Raw genomic sequence first — 27933 nt, 5'->3', positions numbered from 1 at the left:
CTCATTGTTTCTTCACTGTGGTCTTACAACTTCATGTAATAATAGATTTCATAAATATCTAACAGAAAAAGTATTTTAAATATTGGTAGGGAAAAAATATGCTTCAAATTCTTTACATCATATTTATATTCCGAAGAGGAAAATTTGCTTATTATTCCTTAAAACTAAGTAGTGCTAGTAAAAGTAAATGTTAGTGTAGAAAAGAAAGAAATTCATGAATACAGATTCAAAAAGAATCAATACTTTTATTGCCAATTCCTTAACAAAATTCCTTAAAAATATAACTGCATAACCATTAGCATACATTGCTGCAGGTTCCTTGAAAACAGTTCATTTATAAAACAGAACTACACATTAACATACTAAACACAAATTGCTATTTTTACACTATATATGTTTTTAATCTGCATAGTCAGAAACTGGCAACATTATTTCTTAATCCACTGTGGGCAAATAAAATAAAAATATCCTGTAAAATAAAACTCATTCATTGAGCTGCATTGAGTCTAGCTTTGCGTTTCTATTTCATCACTAATAATTTCAATTAACTAATTAAAATACAAATGAAACCTGACTGAAGATGTAGCTGGTCTCATGACCAAACACTAAAATCAGTAAATATATTTTTTTCCAATAATAACAGTTACAGCTTCCCAATGACCCACACACAATTTTTGCAGCAATTTTAAAATAAAAAGAAATTGTGACTGGGATGATAATACAACCATGACTGTTGAGTGTAAAAACTTAAGTTCCAAGCTTCTGCTCTGTTCTTTGACCACCAGACATTGCATTATACTGAAGTTCACACCTTAATGGCCAGCACTACAAATATCTCAGAAATAAAGAAACAATTGGTAAAACAATTAACAGTTGTAAAATAATAATCAATAGTGGAACTTTTAAATCAAGTCCCTAACCTTTTTTTTTTTTTACATAGCCCTCATTTTCAAGAGAGGTTTAGAAGCTTCCAATGATTTTTATATTTTAAATTGTAGCAGTGCAGCATGACAGGAAAGAAATCATGGATAAGGAAAAATTATTTGGCATCGTAAACCGTTTTTAATATGTAAAAGTTTCTCTGACCGGCAGAAACATCAAACACTTTATTTAAGAATAAAAAGATTGAATATACGCTATGCACCAAGTGGAAAGACAGGAATTTCAGTTACCATTTATTTTCCAATCATAACAAGTAGTCTATACCCAGGATCTTGTTCAAGTCACATACAGTGGCAAGGAAAGGTTTGTGAGCCCTTTTGAATTGGATTTCTGTATTAATGACTTTAATGACTCCTAAAATGAGATCTGGTCTTCTTTCAAGCATTAGCAAAGACAGTTCTAGTTAGTAAATCAAACGCAATATATCACATTACCAACTTTTTTACTGATAAACAGAAAAAAAACATGAGACTGTATATGTACATGTGACCTCTTTAAAACATAGCAATTGGAGCCAGATGATGGCCCAATCAAAATACATTATAACCGTGCTCAAAAGAAAAGTTGGAGAAACTTACAAAAGGATCTCTGAAGACTTGGATTTCTATCAGCACACATGCAGATCATTTGCAAAAGGAAGATTCAGCACTGCTGCTACTCTGCCTACGGATGGGCATGTGCTGCAAAAATCATCACGAGTGCAATCTACAGATAAGTGACAGATTCCTGGATGACAGCAAAGAATCCACTGGGTTCACAGATCTAAGAAAAATACTGCATAAGAATGGTATTCAATAAGAGGTTACCATGGAAGAATCCAATGCTCTCCAAACACTCCCCTCCACCACCTTATACCAATTGCAAAACAAGATGATGGTGAAGGGCTGATTTGCTGCCCAGTATACATTATCTAGGAAAATATTTATAATGCGATAAAATGCAATTTCTGAAGGTTGCCCAACAAAAGCACAGAACAATGGTTTTTGATAGTGGACTAAAAGTCTGAGAATCAATTGCATTTCATTGCCGATTACCCTTTTGGGCTCTAAAAAAACAAAACAAATCAAAATAACATTTACAAAATACAGAACTGTTATAAAACCTGCTGAAATAGACTTGTATCACTAACCCACCAAAGGTAATAAAAATAAACAGCATCTATATGACATTTATAGTTGAGGCCAAATGTTTACACTTAATGTAAGACATTTATTATTAACATCTCTGCAAATTAATGTTAAATGTTTTCTTTTGTTGATATTGTTCATTTCAGGGTTTGTTTGCTAGATTAGAATTTCCTAAAGTCAAATGTTTAAATACACTTTGTTAGTGATTTGTGGCAGTGTCTTTCAGTTGCTTAACTTAACTCAAGTTTTTAAGCCAATTCATCACATCTGGAGAAACAATATTTTACTGTTAGATGTTGCTACAAACAAGTCTGAATTGTTTGGCTTTCTATGTCTTGATGTGTTGTTTCAGTGTTCTTCAGTATTTCTAGATAATCCTCCTTTATCAAGAGGTCATCTACTTTCTGAAGGACACTACTACTACTACTACTACTATCAAAGCACCTCCTGAACATGATGCCATGTTTCAGTTAAGATATGTTCTTAAGTCATTCCATGATTAGTTTTTTTTATCTCACTACAGAATACTTCCCCAAAGGTTAGCTCTTCACGTGCACATTTCATTATGGATTTTTGTACTGAACTTGTAGGGGCTACTCACAAGAGCCTTTCAGGTTATGCTGATGTCAGATTCTCTTAACAGTGGATATAGATGCTTTGGTATCCGATACCTCAAACTCCTTAGCCATTTCCATTGTCACCGTCTTTGGATTCAGCTAACATTTTGGACTAAGGTTCGGTCAGCCCTGAGAGTTAATATGTACCTCTTAATTGAAAAGTGCACTGTGAGGACCAAACATTTTTTGCAAATGCATATAGTGCAGATGCTCAAGGTACTTTCTTTTATGTAGAAATTGTTTCTGTGGAAGATCTGAACTTGCAGAAGTGCACATTTTTTGAGTTCTGACTGAGGATATTCCCATCGTAACAAGGGCAAAAAACAAGGCTCTAAAGTTAAATTAACTCCTAACTGGCCAGTTGTTATTATCAGGACCTTCTAAAAGTCATTGCATCAACTTCTGGCATCCTCCAAATGTCTCAATGTGGTATATGTAAACATTTGACCCACAGCAAATCCGATAAGACAATTATACATTAGTTAAACTTGATGTAAACAAAGTACATCATTTAACGGACTTTCAAAAACATAAAAAGTATGTGGGTATAAAAAGACTAAGATTGGAATATCTTTAGCCTAGGTTTACATAAACATTTGACTTCAACTGTGTTTACCTACATCTCTCCATACCAGTAGCAACCACAGTAAATTGTGCTAGACACCATCTATGTTAACAATGACAATTAGTGACCTTATTCTATTTCATATTAGCTTTCCTCAGCTTTTGTTAGATTGTTGAATTTGATATATATTTTTATGTATTCAGTAATGAATCCACTATATCCTGATAATGGCAAGGTTCTTAATGGATTCTCTAAGACTTCCAAATATCAAACACTCATTCCTGCATTTCAACACTGCCAAAATTACTTCTGGCACAAACAAAGCCAAACACCACAACTTTGGTATTTCAGATTATCTATAGTGCCTCCAATTAGTCTGTACTGAAAAAAACAAATACCACCATTGCTTAAACCAAAGGAAAATGAAAAGCATGTAGAAAAACATGACTGAAAAAGATACTGTTAAAGGCATATTTTGAAAATCCATGTTTTCCTCTAAATGGAGATAGAAAAAACGAAAAAAAAACTAAATAAAATATGAATCCATTAATATTTCTTTAATGTATTTTTATAAAATGCCATTCAAATTTGACTTGTGGCAACTGGCCTCCTTTACAACAAGCAAAAAGCAGCTATTCTTTGAAAGGCAAAATCAAATAATTCAAGCCATTTTGTGTGTACCTGGGTACGTGTTTACAAGCTACAATATTTCCAATTCCAGTTCTCATGACTTTCTCTTACATACAAACAAACTTTGTGAGCAATCAATTTTTATAATAATACAAGGCATGTACAATGTAGTTTTAAGATTTTCTTGTTTGACAGTGGCTTGTTTTTTTCCCCCTCATCCGTTTAGCCTGTATGCTACACCATTCAAAAAACAATGTGCATATTGAGCTAGTGACTGCAGATTTATTATAACCTGTGACATGTATTCTCCAATGGCCTTATAAGGCTTCTTTGGAGGAATCAAACATGCAAATTCACAGTTCTAATGAATGTGCATCCTTGTATGAACAGATGTCATTTTCATAATATGACATGGCCAAATTGCTTACACCCACCTTTGAAAAAACTACAGAAAACATTAACAATATGAAAAAAATGAATACATGACAATTTTTTTGTGCTACAAAGGGAACTGCCCACTACTCTGGCCTGTTTGCAAGCTTGCCGTAGTTTTATAATGTAGTTTTGCGCATTTTAAACCTGAGAGTTTAAGCTGACACAGCTACTAATACAAAGCAAGAACAAATATCTGCAGAACAAATATCCTGCTAGTGTTTGCCATGTTGTTGAGATGGCATTTTGCCTATTCTCCTGCTCCACAGGGGACACTTCTAAAGGCTATGACTGATCGAAGTCATACCTGCGTCACAATGAACCATCAACAACAGATTCAACAAAGTGAACCTGTTTTCATTCCCTTTTAAAAATGAAATTATAAACATTTCCTTCTTTTCTACCGTCTTCTATTGTAAAATTATGCAGTACCTTTCAAGCTTAATGCTATATTTAAAAGGCTTTTTTGCGAACTGTGCTATGCATAGCCTGTGGTCAAGCACCATTATTTAAATTCAGCTCTAATCCAGTATTGAAAAAAATCACTTCACTTAAAATAAAAGATGTAAACATAGTTACATAAATTTGGTAAGTTACTTAATTTGCAGAAGACTTACAAACGGCTGGCAAGACATGTGTATGGCATATCTATAATAATAAAAAACTAAAATAAATTAAAAAAAAAATACAAAAGATAAATAGTTGTTAGGCATTTTGATACAACACCTTGATGTATAAGAAGGCAGTTCAGGACTTTGGAGTGACTTCCTGACCTGTGAACAGCTTGTCAAACTATAGGGGAATATAGAAATGTAGGAACATTTATTATTTCACTGCACAATAAAATGTAATCAGTTCTTTGCTGATGCACATCATTTCAAGCATGTCTATCCGGCATTACAATGAATCTATTCTCTTATGCAAAAAGGCCCCAAGCATTAGAAATGGTCCCTCAATAGGATAGGAAGATAAATCTGATGCAATTTAACTGTAGATACATTTGTAGAGATCCAAGAGCCATCCATATAAAGCCATTTTTCCTCTAAAAGAAAATCAACTTGTGTTCAGAAATGAGAAAAAAAAAATTCTCATTTTTAAAAAGATGTATTACACCAGTAAAGGCACAGTTTGTCATCTGATAAACAAAAAAATATTTATTTAATGAAAACTTTGCAAAAATATATTTTGGCATAATAAAAAAACATCCAATCATAATAGATGATTGTAAAGTGTTAGTATTGTAAAATACTTGAAATCAAAAGGGGCACATTTTTATCTGTGGTTTAAGAGCTAAATCACATCTAAAGAACTAAAGAGAGTAGATGTTTGGATACATCCAACAGGTTTTCATGGTTTTCTTATCTTATGTTTTTCAATAAAGGTAGATTGATAAATACCCAACTAGTACATAATTGTCATGATCCTAACACACACCCCCACACACCACACTCCCACACCATGACATTTGGTGCCTCTGTTGGAGTGTGCAAATGCACAAGTGAATTTGTGAATAGGCTAATAAAGGCTCTCGTGGCAGTTGATACTCTCAGGGTACTTGGGGTGAGATCATAGTGAACAGACTGGATATTGAAGATCCTTGTCAGGGTTCACGGAGCTGCTTTAGTTTGGCATAGATGTCATCTGCACCACTTAGCTCCTCAAACACAGGCAACAGGTTCAGCAGTTCCGTGTCTTCCAGGTCATCAAACCAAGATGCCACAGGCACCTGCAGCCAAAAGAATGCCAAAGATAACATCACAGAGCAGCAATTTCATTAATAGGTTTTAATTCTATGACAAACAACACAATTTCCTTGTAGTTTACTGTATTACGTGCAAGTGATGTAATCAACCTTGTTCGGAGAAACAAAGATGACAGTTGATGAAGAACTTTAATTATTAATGAAAGAAGAAATTCCATTATGAAAAAGATGAAATAACCAATTTACTGTAAAAATATATGGAATATGGAATTGAAATGCTTGCAATATCTTTTTTTAACTCAACACTTGTATAATTGAGCACATTTGTCCTTTTGTGCTATTAATAGTGGTGGAAAAGTTACGCCATTACATTTTTTAGACCAAGTTGTTTTCGAAAAAGAAAAAAATATTTCAGAAAGTATGTGCATCAAATAAAAACTTCCATTACACAAAATGGCTTAATCTGCTGGCAAAAACCACTGCATGCCCACTACACAAGCAACACACTGTGTCCATGTCCATGCAAATAATGCTGCGTCCATGCTCCAAGGTTCACTACCACCATGTTGAACATAGTTAATTAGGCAATAAATATTTACTTTTATATATTATGAAGTACACAAAAAATGACTACATATATGTAATACACTACACAATGTTTAAGTCTGCAGGTGATCTTTGGAAAAAGGTGTGTAGAAACACCAGCACCAGGTAAACTAACATATCGGCCTGTTCCAGTCAATTTTCTTTTGGGAAATCAAAAATGATGGAAATATAAAAGGGTTTATGTAAAAAAAATTAAAAATAAAAACTGCCTTCTATACACAGAACCTTTCTAGAAACCATATTAAGCAATATAAACAAAAGGAAATTTTAATTACCATTTAAATTTCATTCAGTTGTGATTTTTTTAAATGAGATACATGGTCTGAATGTAATTTTTTTTCCTTTTCTAAAAGAATCCCAAAATTAAGGTATATTTGACAGGAGTGTAAATAACCTTTAAATGCCACACTTACAGCATTCTCAGGGTGGAAGATGTAAGAGGCAGGAGAGTTGTCCAAAATGAGGGTCTTGTTAAGCTGGCGACCAAGCCGGCTTAGATCTTTCACATAGCAGCCCTGGTGGAACACACAGGACTCTCGAAAAAGTCGAGCTCGGAACACCCCCCGCTGATCCAACAGATCTGTGACTGGATCAGCATACTGCAATAGCAAGATAACAATACTGAAGTGAGCTAGATGTGACTGCTGTATGTATTTATGCAGCAAAGTAGATGTATTTTTAAACACTGTAATGAAAATGAACTTACCTTTGCAAGACTGGCAGTAAAAAGCACACACTCAAACATTTCCCCCATGCGCTGAAGGAACTTGTCAACATATGGTCTCTTAAGTACATAAACCTAATTAACACAAACTATAGATCAGTGGACACACAACATTAACACAACCGTATGCTTTTAAGAATATATCTTTCTGTAAGACAGTGTATTGTTACTTATTAAAAAAGGATATTAATGTCCAATACATCTACACAAAGCAGCCTGGGTCATCACGTTTGTGAATCCGCTGAGAAGACACCACCTCCAGAAACAAGTAATCAAAAATAGGCCATGCTGGTGGAATACAGCCTATCCTGGATTACTTGAATCAGGCTGAGGCCAGTTAGCAGGGCTCGGGCTCAAAAATTAAATTAAGCATTAAAAATGCCGCACAAAAGATGGTCAGTGGTCCCATGGAGATCATTACATGACAAACTTACTTGGACTCAACTGGGCAAAATGGCTACATGAAGTAATTTTAAATCATGCCTTTTAAACACTCTAGCAAATAAAGCCTGTTATTCTTCAAAACTGACAGGAGAATAAATAATAATCAGCAAACTTTCTGCCGCAGTTTCAGCTGGTATATAACTAAACCGAATGTATTGCCACAATTTTACGATTAGAATAACTAATAAGAAAAGCAAAACAGTTGTTTTTCAAATAGGAATGGGAAATTTCATCCTTGATAAAGCGGTCATACATAACACAAGACACTCTGATATCTTACCTGGTGTGTTGTTCCCTCAATCTCCACAGGAACAATAAAGTCAGCATTACTGATTGGCTAGGGATAAGATGAGGATAAGATTTAGGGAGCATGAAGAGAGTCTTTATTCAAAGAAGGTCATTCTTCTAATGCTTCAGAAGCTCTTATACCCCATTAATCACCCAAGTGACTGGGTGGATTGGGTCCTTGCAAGGTTCAACCCCTGAGCAACTTGCATCAAAATGTTGGGGTCCCTTGCTACAATAGCACAAGTCTCCGGTCACATCTGATGACAGGCAATAAGGAATGCTAGCAGACAATGTGTGACCTTCACCCATCCTGCTCCATCTCTCCTATGTATTGTTCGCCCTGCAGCACCCTGCAATATACTTCATTCAGCCTAAGGTAAGACATCTAATTCATTCTGCTCTAATGAGAAATATTATTTGCCATAATATGTGCCATTATATGATGCGTGAGAAGCACTCTCTCACTCAATCACAAGACACAAAAAAGTACAATACATAGTCCAGTACATTTTATTGTAAATAACAAGCAAGGAATTTAATTTCAGCATTTCAAGGTTCTAGACTCTACTAACGTTCTGCATTTTTCATAAGTGTATAGCCCTGTCTGTAGCTCGGCTATTACTACCAAACACTCGTTGAATTAGCAATCATTGTAAGATCAACGAAGAAGCACATTTGTGTATTACTGCAATGCTGGACACCTGAACTCTATTATCTATAACACAAGCAACCACTAGTGAATGACAGGTTATGGTTAGAACCAGAAAGTGCAGGTATTAGACTACAACAGTGATGACATGAAAATTTACCTTAAAGGAACTGTGCACCAGAGTTTCATCCAGATCTATAACAACACAGATCTTGTCCCGGTCTTCAGGAGTCACGTCAGGCAGTAGGCTGGTCTCTGGAATCTATAATGACAGTTTTTTGCTAACGTTTAGGCTTCTAAAGAGAAATTAAATAGGTTCTGCCATGATGATTTTGCAAATGCTTCCTTCAAGTAATGCATCACCAAAGATTTGTGTTGAAGAATGTTTTGAAGAAAGGTTTGTGCCCTACTTTGAATATCTAACCAGAACTTGCAAATAGTGGGCTAAAAGCTCCAAAAAGGAAGTACTTTACTAATTGGACCACTGAGTAAGGAATACATTCAAAATATTCAACTTTCTCTTTAAGTGTGCTTTTGAAATGCTTTGTGCATGTGCACACAAAACCTTTTAAAGAGCTTTAAAAGTGGTATTGGAGTTACATTGTAATAAAACTGTGTTTCCTCCAGGGCCTCCGTTTTCTCCCACAGTCCAAAAACATGGAGGTTAGGTAAATTAGCTGTCCCTACAAAATTCTCAGAGTGTGTGTGACTGCGTCTCTCTCCTTGTCCAATAAACAGTTGTTTAAGTGTGTGTGCATTCATGTGTGTGTATGTGTGTGTGTGTGTGTGTGTGTGTGTGTGTGTGTGTGTGTGTGTGTGTGTGTGTGTGTGTGTCCGTCCAGTGGTGGATGAGTATGCTGTGCACAACTGGCTACTGCTTCATGCTGGTGTGTGAATGGTTGTAAAAGCTTGTACCTGTGATAATTATAAAGAGAGTCAGTGAGACCAAATCTTTGTTTGTGAATAATTCCTTAGTTTCAGGTAATTTGATTTAAATGCAGCCAAGTTTGATGCCAGAGACAAATGAAAGAAAAACCTAAAAAAAATATATATTAAGGTATAAATGTTTTTGTTTAAGCCAGTGCCTTATACTTATTTTAATAATTGTTTGTTGCAACAAGCTGCATATTTCATTAAAGGTTTAATTAACTATGATCTTAATTGTTTTTATTTTTAGTTAGCATATACCTGAAATCTAATGATGGTTATATAATAGCAGTTGCATTCTAGTGCGATAAGCTGTATGTTTTATACCCAATTAACGTATGATCAGATTAGTCGACTAATCATAAAAAATTAATCGGTGATTAGTCGACTATAAAAATAATCATTTGTGGCAGCCCAACACGACAGCTTAAGAATAGAAACCAACTTTAATGCAGTTTTATGCAGACACCCTACACACTGCTGCTTCCATATTGCCACTTAGAGAAATTTAATGGAGGGATAAGGGGATCTTAGGAATGCATGATACAGAGAAGGAATATTACTTCCCAGTATTTGCCACAAAAACACAATGGGGAACCACTGACAGGATATATAAAATCAGAATTGTTCTGATCAAAATAAATTTTTTTATCTCTTCATAAGCCCAGTTCTCTATGAAACCTTGATAGATTAGAATGTTAATGACAGCAATGATGTTGTGCATTAATGAATGAACAAAACCAAGCAATCCTTAAACAAAACTAAGTAAAAAGTGTTACCTTGGCAATTGTCCCATTGTGCTCTGGAGGCAGCAAGTTATCTTGGGAAGGTGCCAGCGTTTGGGGCACATCCTGTGCACGCAGGCAACAAAACAGTGCTTTGAAGATATTGCGGCTTCGAGGTTTCTTGGGAGAGGTTTTTTTCACCTGGCCTGAAAAGACAGAAAATTCTACTCACAAACAAATAACAATAAAAATAAACTATGAGGGATGCACTACATGGGGAAGGTGCTAGACAGTTAAGTTACTAAACTGCTATAAAACATTATTCATATTAATGTGAATGCTGATTCTGAAAACAAAACATTTGTCCTCAAAATCCAACACTGAAATTCTTAAACAACTTAATCCCATATGCAAAAACAGTCAGAAGTACATGCATAAAATGCCTTGTGAATGAAGAGATCACTATATTTTTACATTCTTTTTTACTTGTAATTTTTAGGGGTGACTATACCCCCTAGTCGACTATGAACGTCATAGTCGAATGTACCATTCTAATTGCATGGAGGTGCCCAAGGATGCTGCTAAGCATTAGTTGTTACATGAAATGTCTGTTTTCGTTATATATAGCCTTTTGTCAAATAAAATCATCCTAATTTATGTTAATAAATATAAAAAAATTATTATGTTTGCGCATTAACAATTGGCATATTCCTTACTACACATTAATAAATCACACCCTGCAGTTGCACAATCCAAATGAGCGGAGCTGAACACGCTACAGAATACGCAGCATCTACCGAGATTATAACGGCTACTAAAAAACTTTAAAAGTATTTTGAAAAAGATAAAGATGAATCAAACAAAGTAAAGTGCAAGTTATGTCATCAACGTCTTTCATTTCGCACGACAACAACCAACATGGCATACCATTTAAAACGCGTGAGGCGAAAAAAAAACTGTTCAGCCGTTTGTCGTTTCGGTCGTGTCATCTCGTCTCGTCGCGGTGCGTCTCGGCAAGTAGGCCTATAAACATTTTTTGTTGTTTGCTTTTAAACCCCGTTACTTGAACCTTTCCTTATATATTTTTGCTGTTGTGTGTCAATTTTTTTATATTTTCAGGCAGGCATATTTTACTTAAAATATTTTTGACATTTTGCAGAGTGCCTGTCTGACAGTTCGATATGCGCAATGCGCATTGACGGTTAATGTTCTCTAACGTTACATAAAAAATAAGTAATTAAATAAATAAAAGCTGAATAAAGCCAACCTACCGTGTTTATTCATTTATCTGAGTGTTTTAGGTTTTTACTTTGTAGAGGAAAAAAGTCCTGAATGAGAACGGGATCCTGTTTAAGGTGCTCTAAAGAAAATAAAAATAAACCTATTCGACTATTAGTAGACTAAAGGGAAAAGCTGATGAATCAGATTCGACTATGAAAATCCTTAGTTGAATACACCCCTAGTAATTTTATTTCAATTATTATTTATAATCTAAAAAGCACTGCATATAAATGAAGATCGGAAATGGAAATGAACCTCTGTTCAGTACCAATGTACTGAAAACCCACAGAAACGTGTGTTCTGCACCACACTTGATTTCAGCATCACCAGCAAGACCAGCTACTGGAATCCATAGCATTTCTCTTACTAGATATACTTGCATATTTCAACATGCTCCAGTAGAGTATTACAAACACCTGTTGTGTACCACTACATGCTGGCAACTTTGTAGGTATACCTATTTCCTGAGGGTAAATGAATCACAAGTTTTATTACCAGTGGCTATTTCTTTATTCATAATGAAGCAACAGACCTTGGGCACTATGTAAACTATACACAGGCTTTCATGGTCAGCAAATATTTCAAAGAATGTGTTACACACATATTGGATGGTTTTGGAAACTCTGCATCAATACTAATTGAAGGCCACATACAAGTACAATTATGAATATTAATATTGTCTAAACCAGCATGAAATCTATGCATTTGCCTCTAAAAACATGATTATCAAAACTACTAGGGCTGAACGATTAATTGCATTTGCGATAATCTCGCGATATTTTAAAACGCGATTCTCTAATCGCACAGGCTGCGATTTAAACTGGTCACGTGACTTGGGAGGGAGCCGAGCCGAGGATGAACGGAGCAAACCCGAGCAGGAGGCAGGGAGGTGGAGAAGTGCAGTTAACACAGCGCACTTTAACTTGTTGCACAATGGCTTCAGGCTCGACAGAAGCTGACACAACTGAAAGCCTAATACCAAAGAGGGGCAGCACATCAGTTGTGTGAAATTACTTTGGCTTTTAAAAAGATGCTGCTCAGCGTCAGGTACCCTGCAAAACGTGCCTTGCTACTGTTGCTACGACGCGAGGTAACACTACAAACCTTCTTCAGCATTTTAAAAACACCACAAAGCCTCGTATGATATTTGTAAGGCTAAAATGCCAACGACCAGTGCTGCATCTTCAAATACGCAAAAGTGTTTCTCTGCGCTTATACAGCTTTAGTATGCGGTGAGCACCAAAATACCGTAAAATCACGCATATAGGCGCAATAAGATTTAAAGCGCGGATGAATCGCAAAAGCGCGGATAGCTTGACCGGTCCAGCAGACAGGGTTCACTGACCGAACCGTTTGTGTAACTCCTTATTGATATGATTCGAAGCGGTGAAATAACTCTGGCAGTAACGGAGTTCATAGTGAAAGACATGATGCCCGTTAATATTAGTGAACAAGCCCGGCTTCATGGCTTTGTTAAACACACTGGATATGCGCTACCAAATGCCCTCACGCACATATTTTAGCCAAGTTGCTATACCTGCAGGGTTGCCAACTCTCATGCATTGAGCGTCTTAGACTAAAAAGTTACTAGTTCGCTCTGGCGCCAACCACAGGCGATCGATCGATCGCGATATAATAATAATACTTAAATTTTGTCCATTTTACACCGCCCCGATAACAACAAATTACGTTCGCCATCCACTCCAGGTTCAAGACTCACTCCAAGTGATCTTGAAAAGTTGGCAACCCTGTATCTGAGCTGTATAAAAAATGTCGAAACAGAGTTTCCTGAAAACAGTGGGGAAAAAATCGCAATTTATAGATACAAAATTGCAATTAGATTATTTTCCAAAATCGTTCAGCCCTAAAAACTACTGTGTGTTGATGAATTTCTCATCAATAAGTAGGCTAGGGTAAGGGGTTCTGAGTAACTCAAATATATGCACTGCATCCATAATCCATAAAACTAGAGTAATCTTTACCTTTCTTGAATCTCCTGAACCTGTATCATTTAGAGTTATTAAATGTTGGGCTACTTTACGATTTCAACATGGACAAACTTTGTACAAGCTCTTTTGAAGAAGCACAAATGGGCAACATTGAGCACTGTACACGCAGCGATCAGCCAAGAAACCGTAGTGCAGTATTAGCAAAACACATCATGCTTACTTCCCTTTGAAATTGGAAGATGCCCAACAGTGCCATCCGTTCAGATCTGGCATAAATTAGTGGAACCCAGGTACACCCATCTACTGTTCGAAGACGTCTGGCCAGACGTGGCACGCACGCACGCAATCACAATTGACAAAATATGGCACATTTATTATTTATTTATACAAGATCAAGCAACTCAACTGGCAGCAGGTGCTCTGGAGTGATGAGTCAAAATGTGAAATATTTGGCTATAACAGAAGGCGGTTTGTTCACTGAAGGGCTGGAGCGCAACACAATAATTAGTGTCTGCAGGCAACATTGCAGTACGGTGGAGGTTTGGGACAAGTTTGGGGTTGCATTTCAGTAATACATTTCAATACTGAGCAATACAGGTAGATACTAATCCATCAGAAATCATATGTACAAAAATATAAAGACTGGGTAGTCTAGTCAGGGCTGTTCTTAGTTTCATTCTTCTATAATACGAATTGGTCAGACCAACACACAAGAACAAGCACAACACACAAAAAACTCTGTCAATAGGTAGTAGCCTCCCTGCTACTCAGACTCATGAGGCCAGCCTGATGAGAACATAGGTGGATCTATAGTGCAGTCAAATACAGCACAGTATGACCGTATGTTTTGAAACACCTTGTTTCAAATGTAGCAAATTCTCAATAACAAAACAATACCCCGAAATAACCACAAATCGATTTTATTTGTAGACGTCAGGGTACTTCTTGGCCAAATACTTAGTGGCTGGTGTTGCCTGTTTTACAGTGGAGAGATTTAAACACCTTCTGTATACTGGTTTTGTCATATCTGTTGGCTGACTGTCTTCAAGGCTTTGGTTTTAGGCATAGCCATGCTACTTAGCTAACGAGGTCACTGCCTCTCAGTCAGTCTATGCTGCCATCTTGCTGTTAGAGCCAGCTGACTTGCATGTCGCCCGTCCAAGTAAAATTAGCATGTGCAGACTCACTTATCCTGAATACTAATTCAGTTCCACAGGCTATATTCGGTATTGAAAGCAATGAATGTTGTAGTCTAATTATTTGCTATATTGAATTACTAAAAAAAAACACCAAACTTTCCATGCCTTGTGCAACTACAGTTGGACCCACCAAAATGCTAAATGTGAATGTGATCAGCCAATCAGCTTTCAGCACACATTTCACAGGCTGTGCACTGGAGAATCCTCATGAAACTTATTAACCATCATGTGTATGGACCACAAGGAGGCACTGCTCAACTTCAAACAATTAAACTGTCATTTAAACAATTAAATCTGTCATTCTACTGTATTTCAAATATGTACATATTGGTATGCCGACACAATTATAGAAAAACAGTTATAACGTTTGTGCAGATTGGATGCCCCATGTAAACCCTTGTGGGCAGTAGATTTCCAACCTGAATTACAAACATCTGTACTAGAGGTCATTAGATTTGGACAGGGTTTGACACAGAGTTATTACATGATGTTGAGAATGCAAACCAAGTTTGGGGTGAATCAGGCTCAATCATTTAGGTGACAATCAGGACAATTAACATATCTTATTTCATCACCCATAGAATAATTAAATTATACATCTTCAAAACATCTCGTTGAAGCCTTTGAGTGAGTCTGATTCAGTGCAACAATTACTCCTCACATCAAGTCAGATGTTTAGTTGAAACTCCAACTCCTCACATTGAAGCCACTACATGGTCAAGCTCCATCATATCTATTGGAGCTCCTTCTCCCCTACTGTCCCTCCCATACTCTGAGGTCCTCTGGTTCTGGATTACTGTTCACACCAAAGTTCACACTGTGCTCGGTTGTTGGCAGATCCTTTAGCATCATGGCACCGAAACTCTGGAAGTCTTTACCTTAATCCCTTCGGCTGTTCTTCCCACCTTCAAAGCTAATTAACCAATATTTAACCAAACCAATATGTCTCTTAGTGTTTTGTGTGTGTGTGTGCGCGTTTGTGTGTGTGTGGAAAGCTGTAGTGTCTGAGATCACAAAAGGCATTATTATTATTATTATTATTATTATTAAGACAATTTTATTATTAAAAGTGGAATTTAATGCCATGCGTTAGCAGTAGTCGCATTACTTGTAGTTACATTTTCATATAATATGTGCAGTAGGGCTGCACGATTAATCGTATTTTTATCGTTATCGCGATGTGAAGTTTCACGATAAACACATCGAAAGAGCCACGATAACTCCTTGAATAACAGCAAACTCAAATTGCGTTATCCTCGTCCAGCAATAGAGGGAGCTATTCGCGCTGCAGACTATGATCACGTGACGTAAGTAGGCAAGAGGCAGAGTGAGGCAGAGTTGCCAGGTTCTCGGTTTTCACGCCAAATTGGGCTTGTTTGAAAATCCAGCCGCGGGTAAAAATTCTGGGGCCGCGGGGTGCGGTTTTTTGGGCTACTTTTGAGTTGGGCTACTGCGGAAGTTACAAGTCAACACTAAGAATCGATCGCGATATAATACTTAATTTGTCTCCAGTTCACACTCGCAACACCCCCCCCCCCCCCCCCCCCCCACCCCGCCGACAACTTACACTCGCAGATTTTGTGCGGAAAGCTTTTGTAGGACCTGGCAACCCTGGAGTGGGGTGTGAACACGCTCATCAGACACGCGATTTGGTTTAAGCCTGGTTTACACTTGATGCGGCGCGAGGGTCCGGGAGGCGAAAATAACGTAATCGCGGTGGCTTCGCCCGTGTGCAATTGCCTCGCGCGCTGTCAATTCACGAGGTCGTGCACCTCTCGAATTTTGTAAGTTCGCGCGCGCCGCGTCTCGGCGCAATGAGAACAGTCATGTTTGCAGGGTTCATACACCTATACAAGGTGGAATTCAAGCACTTGTACGTCACTTTCAAGGTCCATTTCAATAATTCCCAGCACGTTATTGAATTAAATATTTATACATATACTCTAAATGATTCGAAATAATTCGCTTTTTTATCACATTATTTAATGTTATTATTTATTTAAAGTTCGCGCGCGCCGCGTCTCGGTGCAATGAGAACAGTCATGTTTGCAGGGTTCATACACCTATACAAGGTGGAATTCAAGCACTTGTACGTCACTTTCAAGGTCCATTTCAATAATTCCCAGCACGTTATTGAATTAAATATTTATACATATACTCTAAATGATTCGAAATAATTCGCTTTTTTATCACATTATTTAATGTTATTATTTATTTAAAGTTCTCGCGCGCCGCGTCTCGGCGCAATGAGAACAGTCATGTTTGCAGGGTTCATACACCTATACAAGGTGGAATTCAAACACTTGTATGTCACTTTCAAGGTCCATTTCAATAATTCCCAGCACGTTATTGAATAAAATATTTATACATATACTCTAAATGATTCGAAATAATTCGCTTTTTTATCACATTATTTAATGGATATTTATTTTCAAAACGCCCAATCTTAACGTCTTCACGTTCTCTCATGTTTCGTCTTGGAATTACAAGAGGCTCGTGTTTGTTAACGTAATACAAGAGAATTGTTCAGTCAGACAGATATTTGTTGTGAAACGAAGTAGTTACAATTTCAAGCCTTTTCAAATACTTTAGCCTAAATTCCAGCACTTTTCAAACCTGAAACACAAAGCAACATTAAAATTGGTCAGGTAAAAGTTCATTCCCCTGTATTTGAGGGGTGTTTTTTATACTACTAGGCCTACATATCGTTTCGGACAACACTGCAAAGAATGTGACACGGCAAGATTAAACGCTTCCGCCGTTCGCGGAGGTTAACGAGGTGTGCGGAGTCGCTCACTCGTGAAAGTATAAACCTAGATTGAATCTATTGTTGAATAAACCTGCAAAATATTTGCAATTATTCTGGATTCATTACACAGTAAAAAACAAAACAAATTAACGTGCTGCTGTTCAGAGAGACACTACATTTCTGTATTTTAATCTTAATTTATCGTGGTTCACATCGATATCGGGATATCCAACAACGTTATCGCACATCGCAATTCTAGTCCATATCGTGCACCCCAATGTGCAGTTTGTTAGAGCAGAAATGTAGTTCTTAACTTTTTATACCATTAACAAGAACTCAAAAACTTAACAGCATTCCACAGTAGATACACAAGTGCCATCTTGTACATTTTAACTGACAATGCTTACCAAACATGCACATAATCTAAATTTTACATGCTACACCAGAAAGTGAACACACAGGTACAATGAGGAGTCTTGGTTTGACTTCACCTACCTTTTTGCTCACTCAGTCTATTCACTAAACTTCACATACTTGTTAATATTCATTTATTTATACAGTATATGGACTCTAAGGACTCTACAGCTCTGATTAACCAGGCAAAACTCGAAACTGTGGATGCATGGTCACATTTTTGAGCTGAATAATGTTGGAGACCATCTTTAAATATTCTCTCATCGTTCCTCCATATTAATTTTATTACTGATGTCCTCCTGCCCTTTCCTTTTCTTTTCATGCTTAGCTAATGTGGTGTACAGTTGCTTTGCCCTGGTTTTGACTTCTGTTTGTTAATGTGATGATGGTTTATGTTTGTGTGTTTTGTTCTGTCCATCTCTGTTGTTTATCTCTGTTGTAAGGTGACCTTGAGTGCCAGAAAGGCACCGTTAAATAAAATGTATTATTATTATCATTATTATTATTATTATCTTTGAAACTCAATGAAACATTAATCACAAAACATTTTTTTTTTATTATTCCATACCATAGAAAATTCATAACAGTTCAGAGCCTAACTTCAAGCATGTGGTCAACTCATCTTAAGCTCTCCAGAGTAACTCTGGTATGCATCAATCTGACCACATCATAAAAAACACAGTTTAAAGTTGTTTAAACAAGAGTTTGCATATTTGTTAATGTATTCTTACTGAGGCCCTCCACAAAGTCTTGGTGATATGAGTTAATCTGATTTAATGTAACAGCTACGCTAATGTTATTTAATCCCATACTATAACAGCAGCTGCAGGGCTTGCACTTGTGCATGTTCTGCCAGCCCTGTGGCAAACTGGTCATCACTGTAAATGTATACATTATTCTTAAAATGTGCTGGATGCATGGTTCAACAAATGTGTTACAAATTATGTACTGGATGCAACTGTAGCCTTTACTCATTACACCATGCATTCCATACATACTAAATAAAACAAATATTAAAATTGAGTCCAACTAACAATGGCACTCTATTGTTTTTTCTGTCTTTCTCTTATATAACAACCTACAATTGCTTGGGCCAATCGAGTTAAACTGCTTATTGCTCATAATTTATTATATCTGCACTGACATTTGAGCGCCGCGATTGCGCAAAACACCGTTCTCACTTAAAGTAGCCAGCTTCAGTTTTAGTCCAATACACTACATAGCAAGCTAATAAATGGTCATTATAAACGTTATGAAGCACTTCGGGTAACTAATGTCACACACGAGCAGCGCGTCAGTTCTAAGGAGCTTCGTTCAACTTAATGACGTCGTTTTTTTCAGACGCGCCTCCCCGCTCTTCCCAAACTAGCAGCTAGCTAGCCAGTCATCGCACTCTTTATTTCGTTCATTTGCTTAGCAATACATTTACAACAGTTAATGAAACAAAAGGTTTGTTATATTTTTTCCCCCTGATAGACCCCGGGCATTCACGAAGGTGACAACTTCTAGGGAAAGTGTAAACAGTCTAAAATACTAAACAGCTAGCGAGTTAGCCAGACAGCCACCGACGTCTACAGGCACATCCGAAGTCTAGCTGACATTAGCTGGTCGACGTCGCTACAGCTAAACTATCTCACAAGTAATCTGCCGTGAGAGTTTCACATTAGCGTCGGTAATTCCACAAAAACACATCGGAAAGAAACGGAGAGGTTTTTTGTTCTGCCGAGGGATCTCACCTGTTTTAGACGGCAGTTGAATATCCTCCTTTTGTACTTGTGTGATGATAGAACTTTCCATCTAATAAATGCGGTGCCCCCTGTGCCGATCCGTCCCCCCGTCTTAGACACTTTACACATCCAGCTGGTCAGCGCGTTTGGCGAGAGCGGCGCCGCTGCTCCGTGCCGAGCGAGTCCAACAGCAACGCGTTATGTTATAGACTAAAGGTATAGTTTACTTACACGCGTCGTCGTCTTTAAAATGTCAAGTACCCGACGCCTGCTTGCCTCTTCTTTGGCATTAGATAAATGCTATTGTATTCGTGTGCTAAGAAATCTATTGTTGAAACACTAAAATACCTCAATTTTGTTCCAACATGGAGAATCCAGGCGAAAAAAAAGCAAAACAACCAAGGAAATGGAGCAGCGGTGCGGTTTCAAGTTCCCCGTTGTGGAGATAAACATCCACTCAGATCATAATACCAATGCATATAGAGCACAACAGACTGAAATAATTAATGATATTTATATCAGAAAATGCTAGCAATTATGTACGCACAAGTAATTGTCAAGTCTTTCAGTTAACAGTGGTTTGTTTTGCGCCGTTCGGGCGCCTTGAAACAGTTTGTCAGCGCGGATTGGGTCCTTTGGAAGTGGGAGTGGGAGTAGCAGAAACATTCTTTTCGGCGCAATCCTGTCGTACATTCCTCCTTGCCTTATGTGAAAACTAATGATTATTGTCAAGAATACTAGGTATCAGCGGCAGTTTTAGAAGAACATTAATCTGCATTGCCTGATTCATTTAATCAATATCTTAATTCGCTTATCACTATAATTACTATTAGATCAGGAACACAACTTTAAAATACATAGGTGCGGCCAAGGCAGTAGGCCTATGCTCCCTCCGAATTAGATGAACATGGCAAACATTTGCAGTTTGCCATGTTCAAAAACAAATTTGACATGGGCATTACATTTCACGCCAGAATCTTCATTAGGATATAGTGAGACAAACAACTTTAGAGTAATATTTTAAAGAATGTAATTCCAGTTGATTTTGATTTCATGTTTTACTAAATTGGGGAACACTTTTGAAGACCATATAGGCCCCAATAGTATAAATAAAGCCATCAGGTGCATGTCTGGCGTTCTGCTAATGTGCAGGTCACTGGGGCCTATTGTTGCAGCAGGAAAATCGAGTAGTTTGGACTTAAACCTGTTTATACTAGATAGCAGACATGTGGACTCGAGTCACGTGACTTGGACTCGAGTCTGACTCGAGTCACTAAACTGATGACTTGTTCATACTGAGCGAGTGTAATCTGTTGACGGGGGGGGGGGGACATAACATAACGTAACACTCGTGACGGAGTGTTTTTTCAATAGCCCTGAAATAAATGCTCCGGTTTTTTTTGGTCCGTATCCAGTTAATCAGGAATGAGATTGGGTCCGGACAGGACTGCGTTCGGGTCCGGATCCGGACCGCGGTCCGCCAGTTGAGTACCCCTGAACTAGGCTGACCAGATTTGGGTTTCTGAAAAGGAGGACACCTTTTATAAATTTATTTTTAACGGCGTGTGTGTTGATAGTTGACGGGGGGGGGGGTTAACGTGTGTCAAACCCTAGAGTCAGATTGGCTACCATGTATTTGAATCAAAATACAACCGTCAGTGCAGATGGACGATAGCCTGTCATTCATACACTACTTTTAATGTCATGCGATCTACCCACACTTACTTCGCAAAATCCCGGACGATTTTGAAATTCCCCCCGGACATTTTTTAGGTCTCAAAAGTAGGATATGTCCGGGAAACGACAACGACAATTGCGACATCTCGAACCGAAACACTCAAACGCCTAACGTTAGTTAGTCTGACTAACTTAATATACTACTAATAAACTGCATTAATCGTGTTAAATATTGAAATTACATCTGGTGACTTGACTAGGACTTGAAGTTTAAGACTTGGGACTTGACTCGAGACTTACTTGTTACTTGCAACTTAGTGACTTATTCGCATGTCTGCTAGATAGATGCATATTCTGACTAAACACTTAGCACTTTTGTAAGTCGCTCTGGATAAGAGCGTCTGCTAAATGCCGTAAATGTAAATGTAAAATCGCTTAAAAATAGTTTACACATTTCTTGTTGTGTTTTTGTTTCTGTTTTTAAATGTTTTATGTTTTCTGATTTGTACTCTGCACACATAAACTATGTGTGTTCAGTGAAAGTTTGGTTTAGAATGTTCATTTAATTGCTGAATTAATTACTGAAACACATTTTCAAACAAATTAAAAACAAGTTAAGATCTTTCAATTTCTAAATAGTAAATTTAAAAAAAATCAATCGGAGATCATCATTAACTCACACTTTAATGATTTTAGCTACAATGTGGTATGTTTCATAGTTAACATTTTATGTGTTTATCAAGAAGTAAAGGACACTTTTCATCTCGTTTAGATCTCTAACCAGCAGGGGGCGCTGAAATAATGAGAGCATATGAAGAGAGAAATGAACTCAGGTAGCAGTCCAGGGCCCGTATTTATCAAACTTCTTAGAGTGGAATTTTGGACTTAAGTGCTGAAAAATTCTTAGATTTGCTCCTACTCACAGAGTTAAGTGTAAGTGCCTGTTATCAAAACTCTCAAGTATAAGAATCACTCTTACTCTCCCGAAAAGTTAAGACTGCTCCAGAGGACTCATAAGTCGTCAAGAGTTGCCACTAGGGGGGTGAGATGGCACTGAGAAGACAGAGACGCGTGCGAACCTTCATTTTAGGTACACATTTAAATGTTATAGATATATAAATATGCACATAAATATGCACAATGCACAAATATGCACAATAATTAGGCATTAGGATAAGCATGGGTTTAATTTTTTTTTCTTCCTTTCATTTTTTTCGTGCAAGAGTGTAATTAACGATGTGGAACACACCTGCATCCCCAGTAACAGTACAGTATTATTTTTTCTTGTGAGAGGTATTAAAAAGGTCTTAAAAGTCATTGAATTTGAGATTTTAAAATGTGCAGATACCCTGGCTGTCAGAGAGGGAGGGGCAGATGGAGAATCTGCGCGCAAGCCAGCAGGGTCGGGAGCACGAGCAGCTTCTTTATTACCAGTGTTGCCATAGTTACTTTGAAACAGTAATCCGACTACTGACTACTGACTACTTCTTTAAAAAGTAACTCAGTTAAGTTACTGACTACTTGCTTTTAAAAGTAACTAAGTTAGATTACTTTTAGTTACTTTCAGCAGAGGCTGATCCCCCCGCCCCTATAACATGAAAATGACTACCAGTTCTGCCAATACTCACTTTATTGACATGTATTTTAACCGGAACATCAAAAATGACACTGGCATTTGTAAACTTTTTCTTGAAATAGGCTTACATGTTTTTTAAATAAATAAATAAGACAGTCTTTCTGTTCAACTCCGCCCACTTACAGGGTTGCCAACTGTCACGCATTGAGACACACGCATTTGACTGTCTTCACACGCTTACGCCACACTTCCGATATCTCACGCCGAAAAAAAAATCCAGTTTATTTACCTCTGATCCACATCTATGATTCAATGAGTTACTAGTTCGATCTGGCGCCAACCACCGGCGATCGATCGATCGCGATATAATACTGAATTTAGTCCATTTTACACCCCGCCCGGTAACAATTTACGTTCGCCGCCAAGCCCCGGTTTTTTTTTTTTTCAGGTTTGACGTTGTGTTTTTGAAAGTAGACAGCACTCTGTCGCCAGGACAGAGTGTACAACGGACCTTAATGTTGTCTTCCTTAGCCGAAATAAAATCAAAATAATGCCTGTATTTCCAGCTGCTTAAGGCGAACCTCTCCTTCCATCTGACTTTGGCGCCGCAGAGCAGAGATGACGTAACCGCGTAAGAAACGTGTAGCCAAAAAATAAGAATGAATAAATATAACCTACGTTCCCCCGAAATGCAGAGATAGTAACGCACGATGTTTTAGATAAGTAACTTTAATCTGACTACTAGTTTTTAAATAGTAGTTGCGTTAGACTACTCGTTACTGAAAAAAGTAGTCCGACTACAGTAACGCGTTACTAAGTAACGCGTTACCGGCATCACTGTTTATTACTGACAGATGCAATAATTTTGAAGTGACAATTAGCATCACAGTGTTTGTGTGCAAATCTAAATAAATAGTAAAAAACTTTGTCTTTGAGATATGTTTTAGAATTTCATTAATGCAGGATCCTGACCCCTCTCCACTCCACAGATCTCCCCCAGAGGCTTGCCCGGTGGTCCTCCACCTGAATGTGATTCGGTTAGAATGTAAAAAAATATGAATATATTATATGAATATATGAATAACAAAAGAAAGAAGGGAAAATTATACATACCAGTGCATGTCACATACTTAAAGGTAGATATGAAATATTTTTAATGGATAATTTTTTAACTATGTAAATACGTTGTGTAATTTCACAAAAATTATGACTGCAACATTATTAAGTTAAATGTGAAAGTATTTCAACATTTTCTGAATTTTATCTTGACATTACACAGTAAATGTTATTGAACATTGTCTAAAATAATTCTTAGTTAAAAGCTGAGACTAAAAGTTAGTTATCAATCCTCTCAGTCTCAAGTGTAGGAGTAATTCTTAAGTGTCAGGCTGTGTTCGAAATAGACTACTACATACTGGATACTGCATACTGGACTCAGTATATACTGGATACTGCATACTGGTCCTTGTAGTAGTATGCAGTACAGTTTCCAGTATGCGACAAAAGCAAAGCACACTACGGGGTCACGTGAACGTAGCGTTGCATGATGGGATGCAGTACACCACGAAGATAGCTCTGTTCGCGTACTGGAAATTACATCCGGGTATGTTTCGCGTACTGGAAATTTTCATTTTGGTCACATACTGCATACATATTTGGGGCTCGATCAGTATGCCAGTAGTATGTAGTAGACTATTTCGAACACAGCCTCAGTCTCAGAGCTGATTTACGACACCTGGCTGTGCCGCAAAGCGGATCCTGGATGATGTCGTTTCAACCCCCCCTGCAAGAACCAATCACTGAATCGGATTTCATGTTCAATAATATTTCCTGAGAAATGTCAAGATAAAATTCAGAAAATGTTGAAATACCTTCACATTTAACTTAATAATGGTTGCAGTCATACTTTTTGTGAAATAACATTTAAGTCCTAGAACTACATTTAAGTCCTATGTGACACGCACTAGTATGTATAATTTTCCCTTATTTCTTTTGTTATTTATATGTTTTCTCCGATTTATTCTGGATACTGCATTCTAACCGAATCAAAATCAGGCGGTGGACCACCGGGCAAGCCTCTTAGCGCATTTTGTGAGGTGGTGCAGCGTATCATGGGGGAAGACACTGTGGTGATCTGTGGAGTGGAGGGGGGTCAGGATCCTACATTAATGAAATTCTAAAACATATCTCAAAGACAAGGTTTTTATCATTTATTTAGATTTGCACACAAACACTGATGCTAATTGTAACTTCAAAATAACTGCATCCCTCAGTAATAAAGAAGTTGCTGTATCTCAAAGACAAGGTTTTTATCATAAATTTAGATTTGCACACAAACACTGTGATGCTAATTGTCACTTGAAAATTATTGCATCCGTCAGTAATAAAGAAGCTGCTCGTGCTCCCGACCCTGCAGGCTTGAGCGCAGATTCTCCATCTGCCTCTCCCTCTCTGACAGCGCTTCCAAACACCTCCAGTCATGAATGGCCGGAGGAAAAGTGAGCGTCTGAAGGACGTCTGGCAGAGGACTCACTCCCAAATGACATACAATAACTGACAAGGCAGAAGTCAAAGCTTGAAATTAAAGTACTAAAATCTCAGCATGAATATTAATTACACTCTTGCACAAAAAAATGAAAGGAAGAATAAAAAATGTAAACCCATGCTTATCTTAATGTCTAATTATTGTGCATATTTGTGCATTGTGCATATTTATGTGCATATTTATATATATATAAAATTGAAATGTGTACCTAAAATGAAGGTTTGTATGCGCGTCTGTCCTCTCAGTGCCATCTCAGCCCCCTGGTGGCAACTCTTAACGACTTATGAGTCCTCTGGAGCAGTCTTAACTTTTCGGGAGAGTAAGAGTGATTCTTATACTTATATTACTATTACAGATTTGTACACAATTTCACCCAGAATTCTGGTTGAAAAAGGCATAAAACTGTAAGTATGAAAAAATTTCCTTGTAGGAATTATGAAGGAGTATTTTCCACTGTATCACGTTGAGGACCCCGGCCCCTCCCTTTTGGGCGTGTGTTTACGTTGTCCACGTGTACTCGTCTGCGTCTGTGGATATCTGTGGGTGCTGTGACTACCCGATCCGTACACCCTGCCCGATCCGTACCGAGCATGCGCGAGAAAATGTGCGCATGCGCGTTGCGATTGGCCCAGGCACGTATCGGGCATTTTTGCGCATGCGTTAACACTTTACGACACTACCGTTACATTTTACGACACCTTTGTAAACAGTTAAAAATAATAGTAGTAATAATAACAATTAAATAATAATAGAAATAATAATAAATTATATTTATTATAATTGTAACTGCGGATTAATACATACATACACATACATTATTGGAGAACATTGGTTTGGGGTGCAGGAAGTGTTGTAATAAAATAATGAAGGATTTCAGATTTTATGGCGAGTTAAAGGAGTATAAAGGAGCTATTCAAACCGACTTGTGACAAAAATATGCGACGCGAAATTCGTCGTGTATCTGAAAACTTTATAGTTAAAGGTAAGTTAAATTCAAACCATGTTCCTAGGTTAACAGTCGGTCCTGTCGTGGAATATAAAGTTAATAACTATGGTGGAACGTTTTCTTTTTATGTTTAGATAACCGAATATTTTACATCGGACCAAACAAAAGGTAGGCCAAAAGTAACCGGCAATAACCCTGTCTCTAGTGCGTCGTACACCATGATGGTAACACCGGTGCCAGGGTTATTATGACACTCGATCAGAGCAGACCTCTTTTCCTCTTCAGTCAACATAACCAAACGCATATAATTTTTGTTTGGTCCGATGTAAAACATTCGGTTATCTAAACATAAAAAGAAAACGTTCCACCATTGTTATTTATAAATATATATATAAGAACTTTATATTCCACGACAGGACAGACTGTTAACTTAGGAACATGGTTTGAATTTAACTTACTTTCAACTATAAAGTTTTCAGATACACGACGAATTTCACGTCGCATATTTTTATCACAAGTCGATTTGAATAAACCGTGGGAGATATACTCCTTTAACTCGCCATAAACTCTGAAATCCTTCATATTTTAATTACAATGCTTCTCGTACGATCACAGACTCCGTTCACTACTTCGCATCTAGTAGTGTCGTAAAGTGTTAACGCATGCGCAAAATATCTGCCCGATACGTGCCTGGGCCAATCGCAACGCGCATGCGCACATTTTCTCGCGCATGCTCGGTACGGATCGGGCAGGGTGTACGGATCGGGTAGTCACAGGTGCGGTTATGTCTTGTGAAAATCCGTCTCACCTGTGGCTCGTCTCGTAATCACGCGGGGCTTATGTGGTTTGTCTATTTCAGCGTTTCTCAACCGGGGTGCCGTCAATATATTCTGATGTGAAATAAAAAACTATAAACTATAGTTTTAAAAATTGAAGTTATTATACGCTTTAAAAATCATTAAAATTTATTTCATATGACCAGATCTCTCAAGTTTGGTGGGCGTGAGCTTTTTTTCAGGCGGGGGGGGGGGGATTGGAATCTGTCGCGATGGTTAGTGTAGCGGCTGTGTGTGTGTCTGTGTGTGTGTGTGTGTGTGTGTCTGTGTGTGTGTGGTTGGGGAGCGGGCTGGCTAAAGTCTACCAAGGAACAGCGCGATCTATATTCTGATTGACTCAACCTGTTATAATATACAACCGATGGATTGGCTGAATATGCTGCGGTGCGATTAGATTATTTAAAAAATAAATTAATAATAATAATATTCAAGCGTGAGAAATTCCATGTGTGGCGTGAGAGCGTGTGAAATCGCTAAATATGCGTGAGTCTCACGCTCAAAGGGTGCATATGACCTGCATATGACCAAGGTCAGCACGTGATTATGCAGGTTTCCCACTGACTGTAAGTCACATTTATCTGCTCTCTGTCTTAATAATCAATTTTTTGTGTTATGTTGGCCGGGAGATGGTTGCAGAGAGTATGTTTTCAGGGTTG

The 27933-nt window shown here is 37.6% G+C and overlaps 1 protein-coding gene across 1 annotated transcript; it reads right to left on the bottom strand.

Moving 5' to 3' along the window:
• Positions 1–225: 225 nt before the first annotated feature.
• On the bottom strand, positions 226–20288 carry ctdsp2 (CTD (carboxy-terminal domain, RNA polymerase II, polypeptide A) small phosphatase 2). Its single transcript, XM_076985909.1, has 7 exons — positions 19707–20288; positions 10433–10584; positions 8887–8988; positions 8070–8126; positions 7328–7420; positions 7035–7220; positions 226–6039 (listed from the first exon to the last, which is right to left on the bottom strand). The coding sequence occupies exons 1-7, from the start codon at positions 19765–19767 to the stop codon at positions 5914–5916; spliced, it is 777 nt and encodes a 258-aa protein (XP_076842024.1). The 5' UTR covers positions 19768–20288; the 3' UTR covers positions 226–5913.
• Between the last annotated feature and the right edge of the window lie 7645 nt (positions 20289–27933).

Source organism: Brachyhypopomus gauderio, chromosome 1 (assembly GCF_052324685.1).
Source record: "Brachyhypopomus gauderio isolate BG-103 chromosome 1, BGAUD_0.2, whole genome shotgun sequence".
Lineage (NCBI taxonomy): Eukaryota > Metazoa > Chordata > Actinopteri > Gymnotiformes > Hypopomidae > Brachyhypopomus > Brachyhypopomus gauderio.
The sequence above is the reverse complement of the archived record's forward strand: the minus strand, read 5'-3'. Positions and strand labels throughout refer to the sequence as shown.

Excerpts from the sequence above, each read along its gene's own strand:
- ctdsp2 (XM_076985909.1), bottom strand. The coding sequence starts at position 19,767 with ATGGAAAGTTCTATCATCACACAAGTACAAAAGGAGGATATTCAACTG. Across the intron at positions 8,127-8,886 it reads TGGTGCACAGTTCCTTTAAG|CCAATCAGTAATGCTGACTT; the intron begins GTAAATTTTCAT and ends TCTTATCCCTAG. Across the intron at positions 7,221-7,327 it reads TTACTGCCAGTCTTGCAAAG|TATGCTGATCCAGTCACAGA; the intron begins GTAAGTTCATTT and ends TTGCTATTGCAG.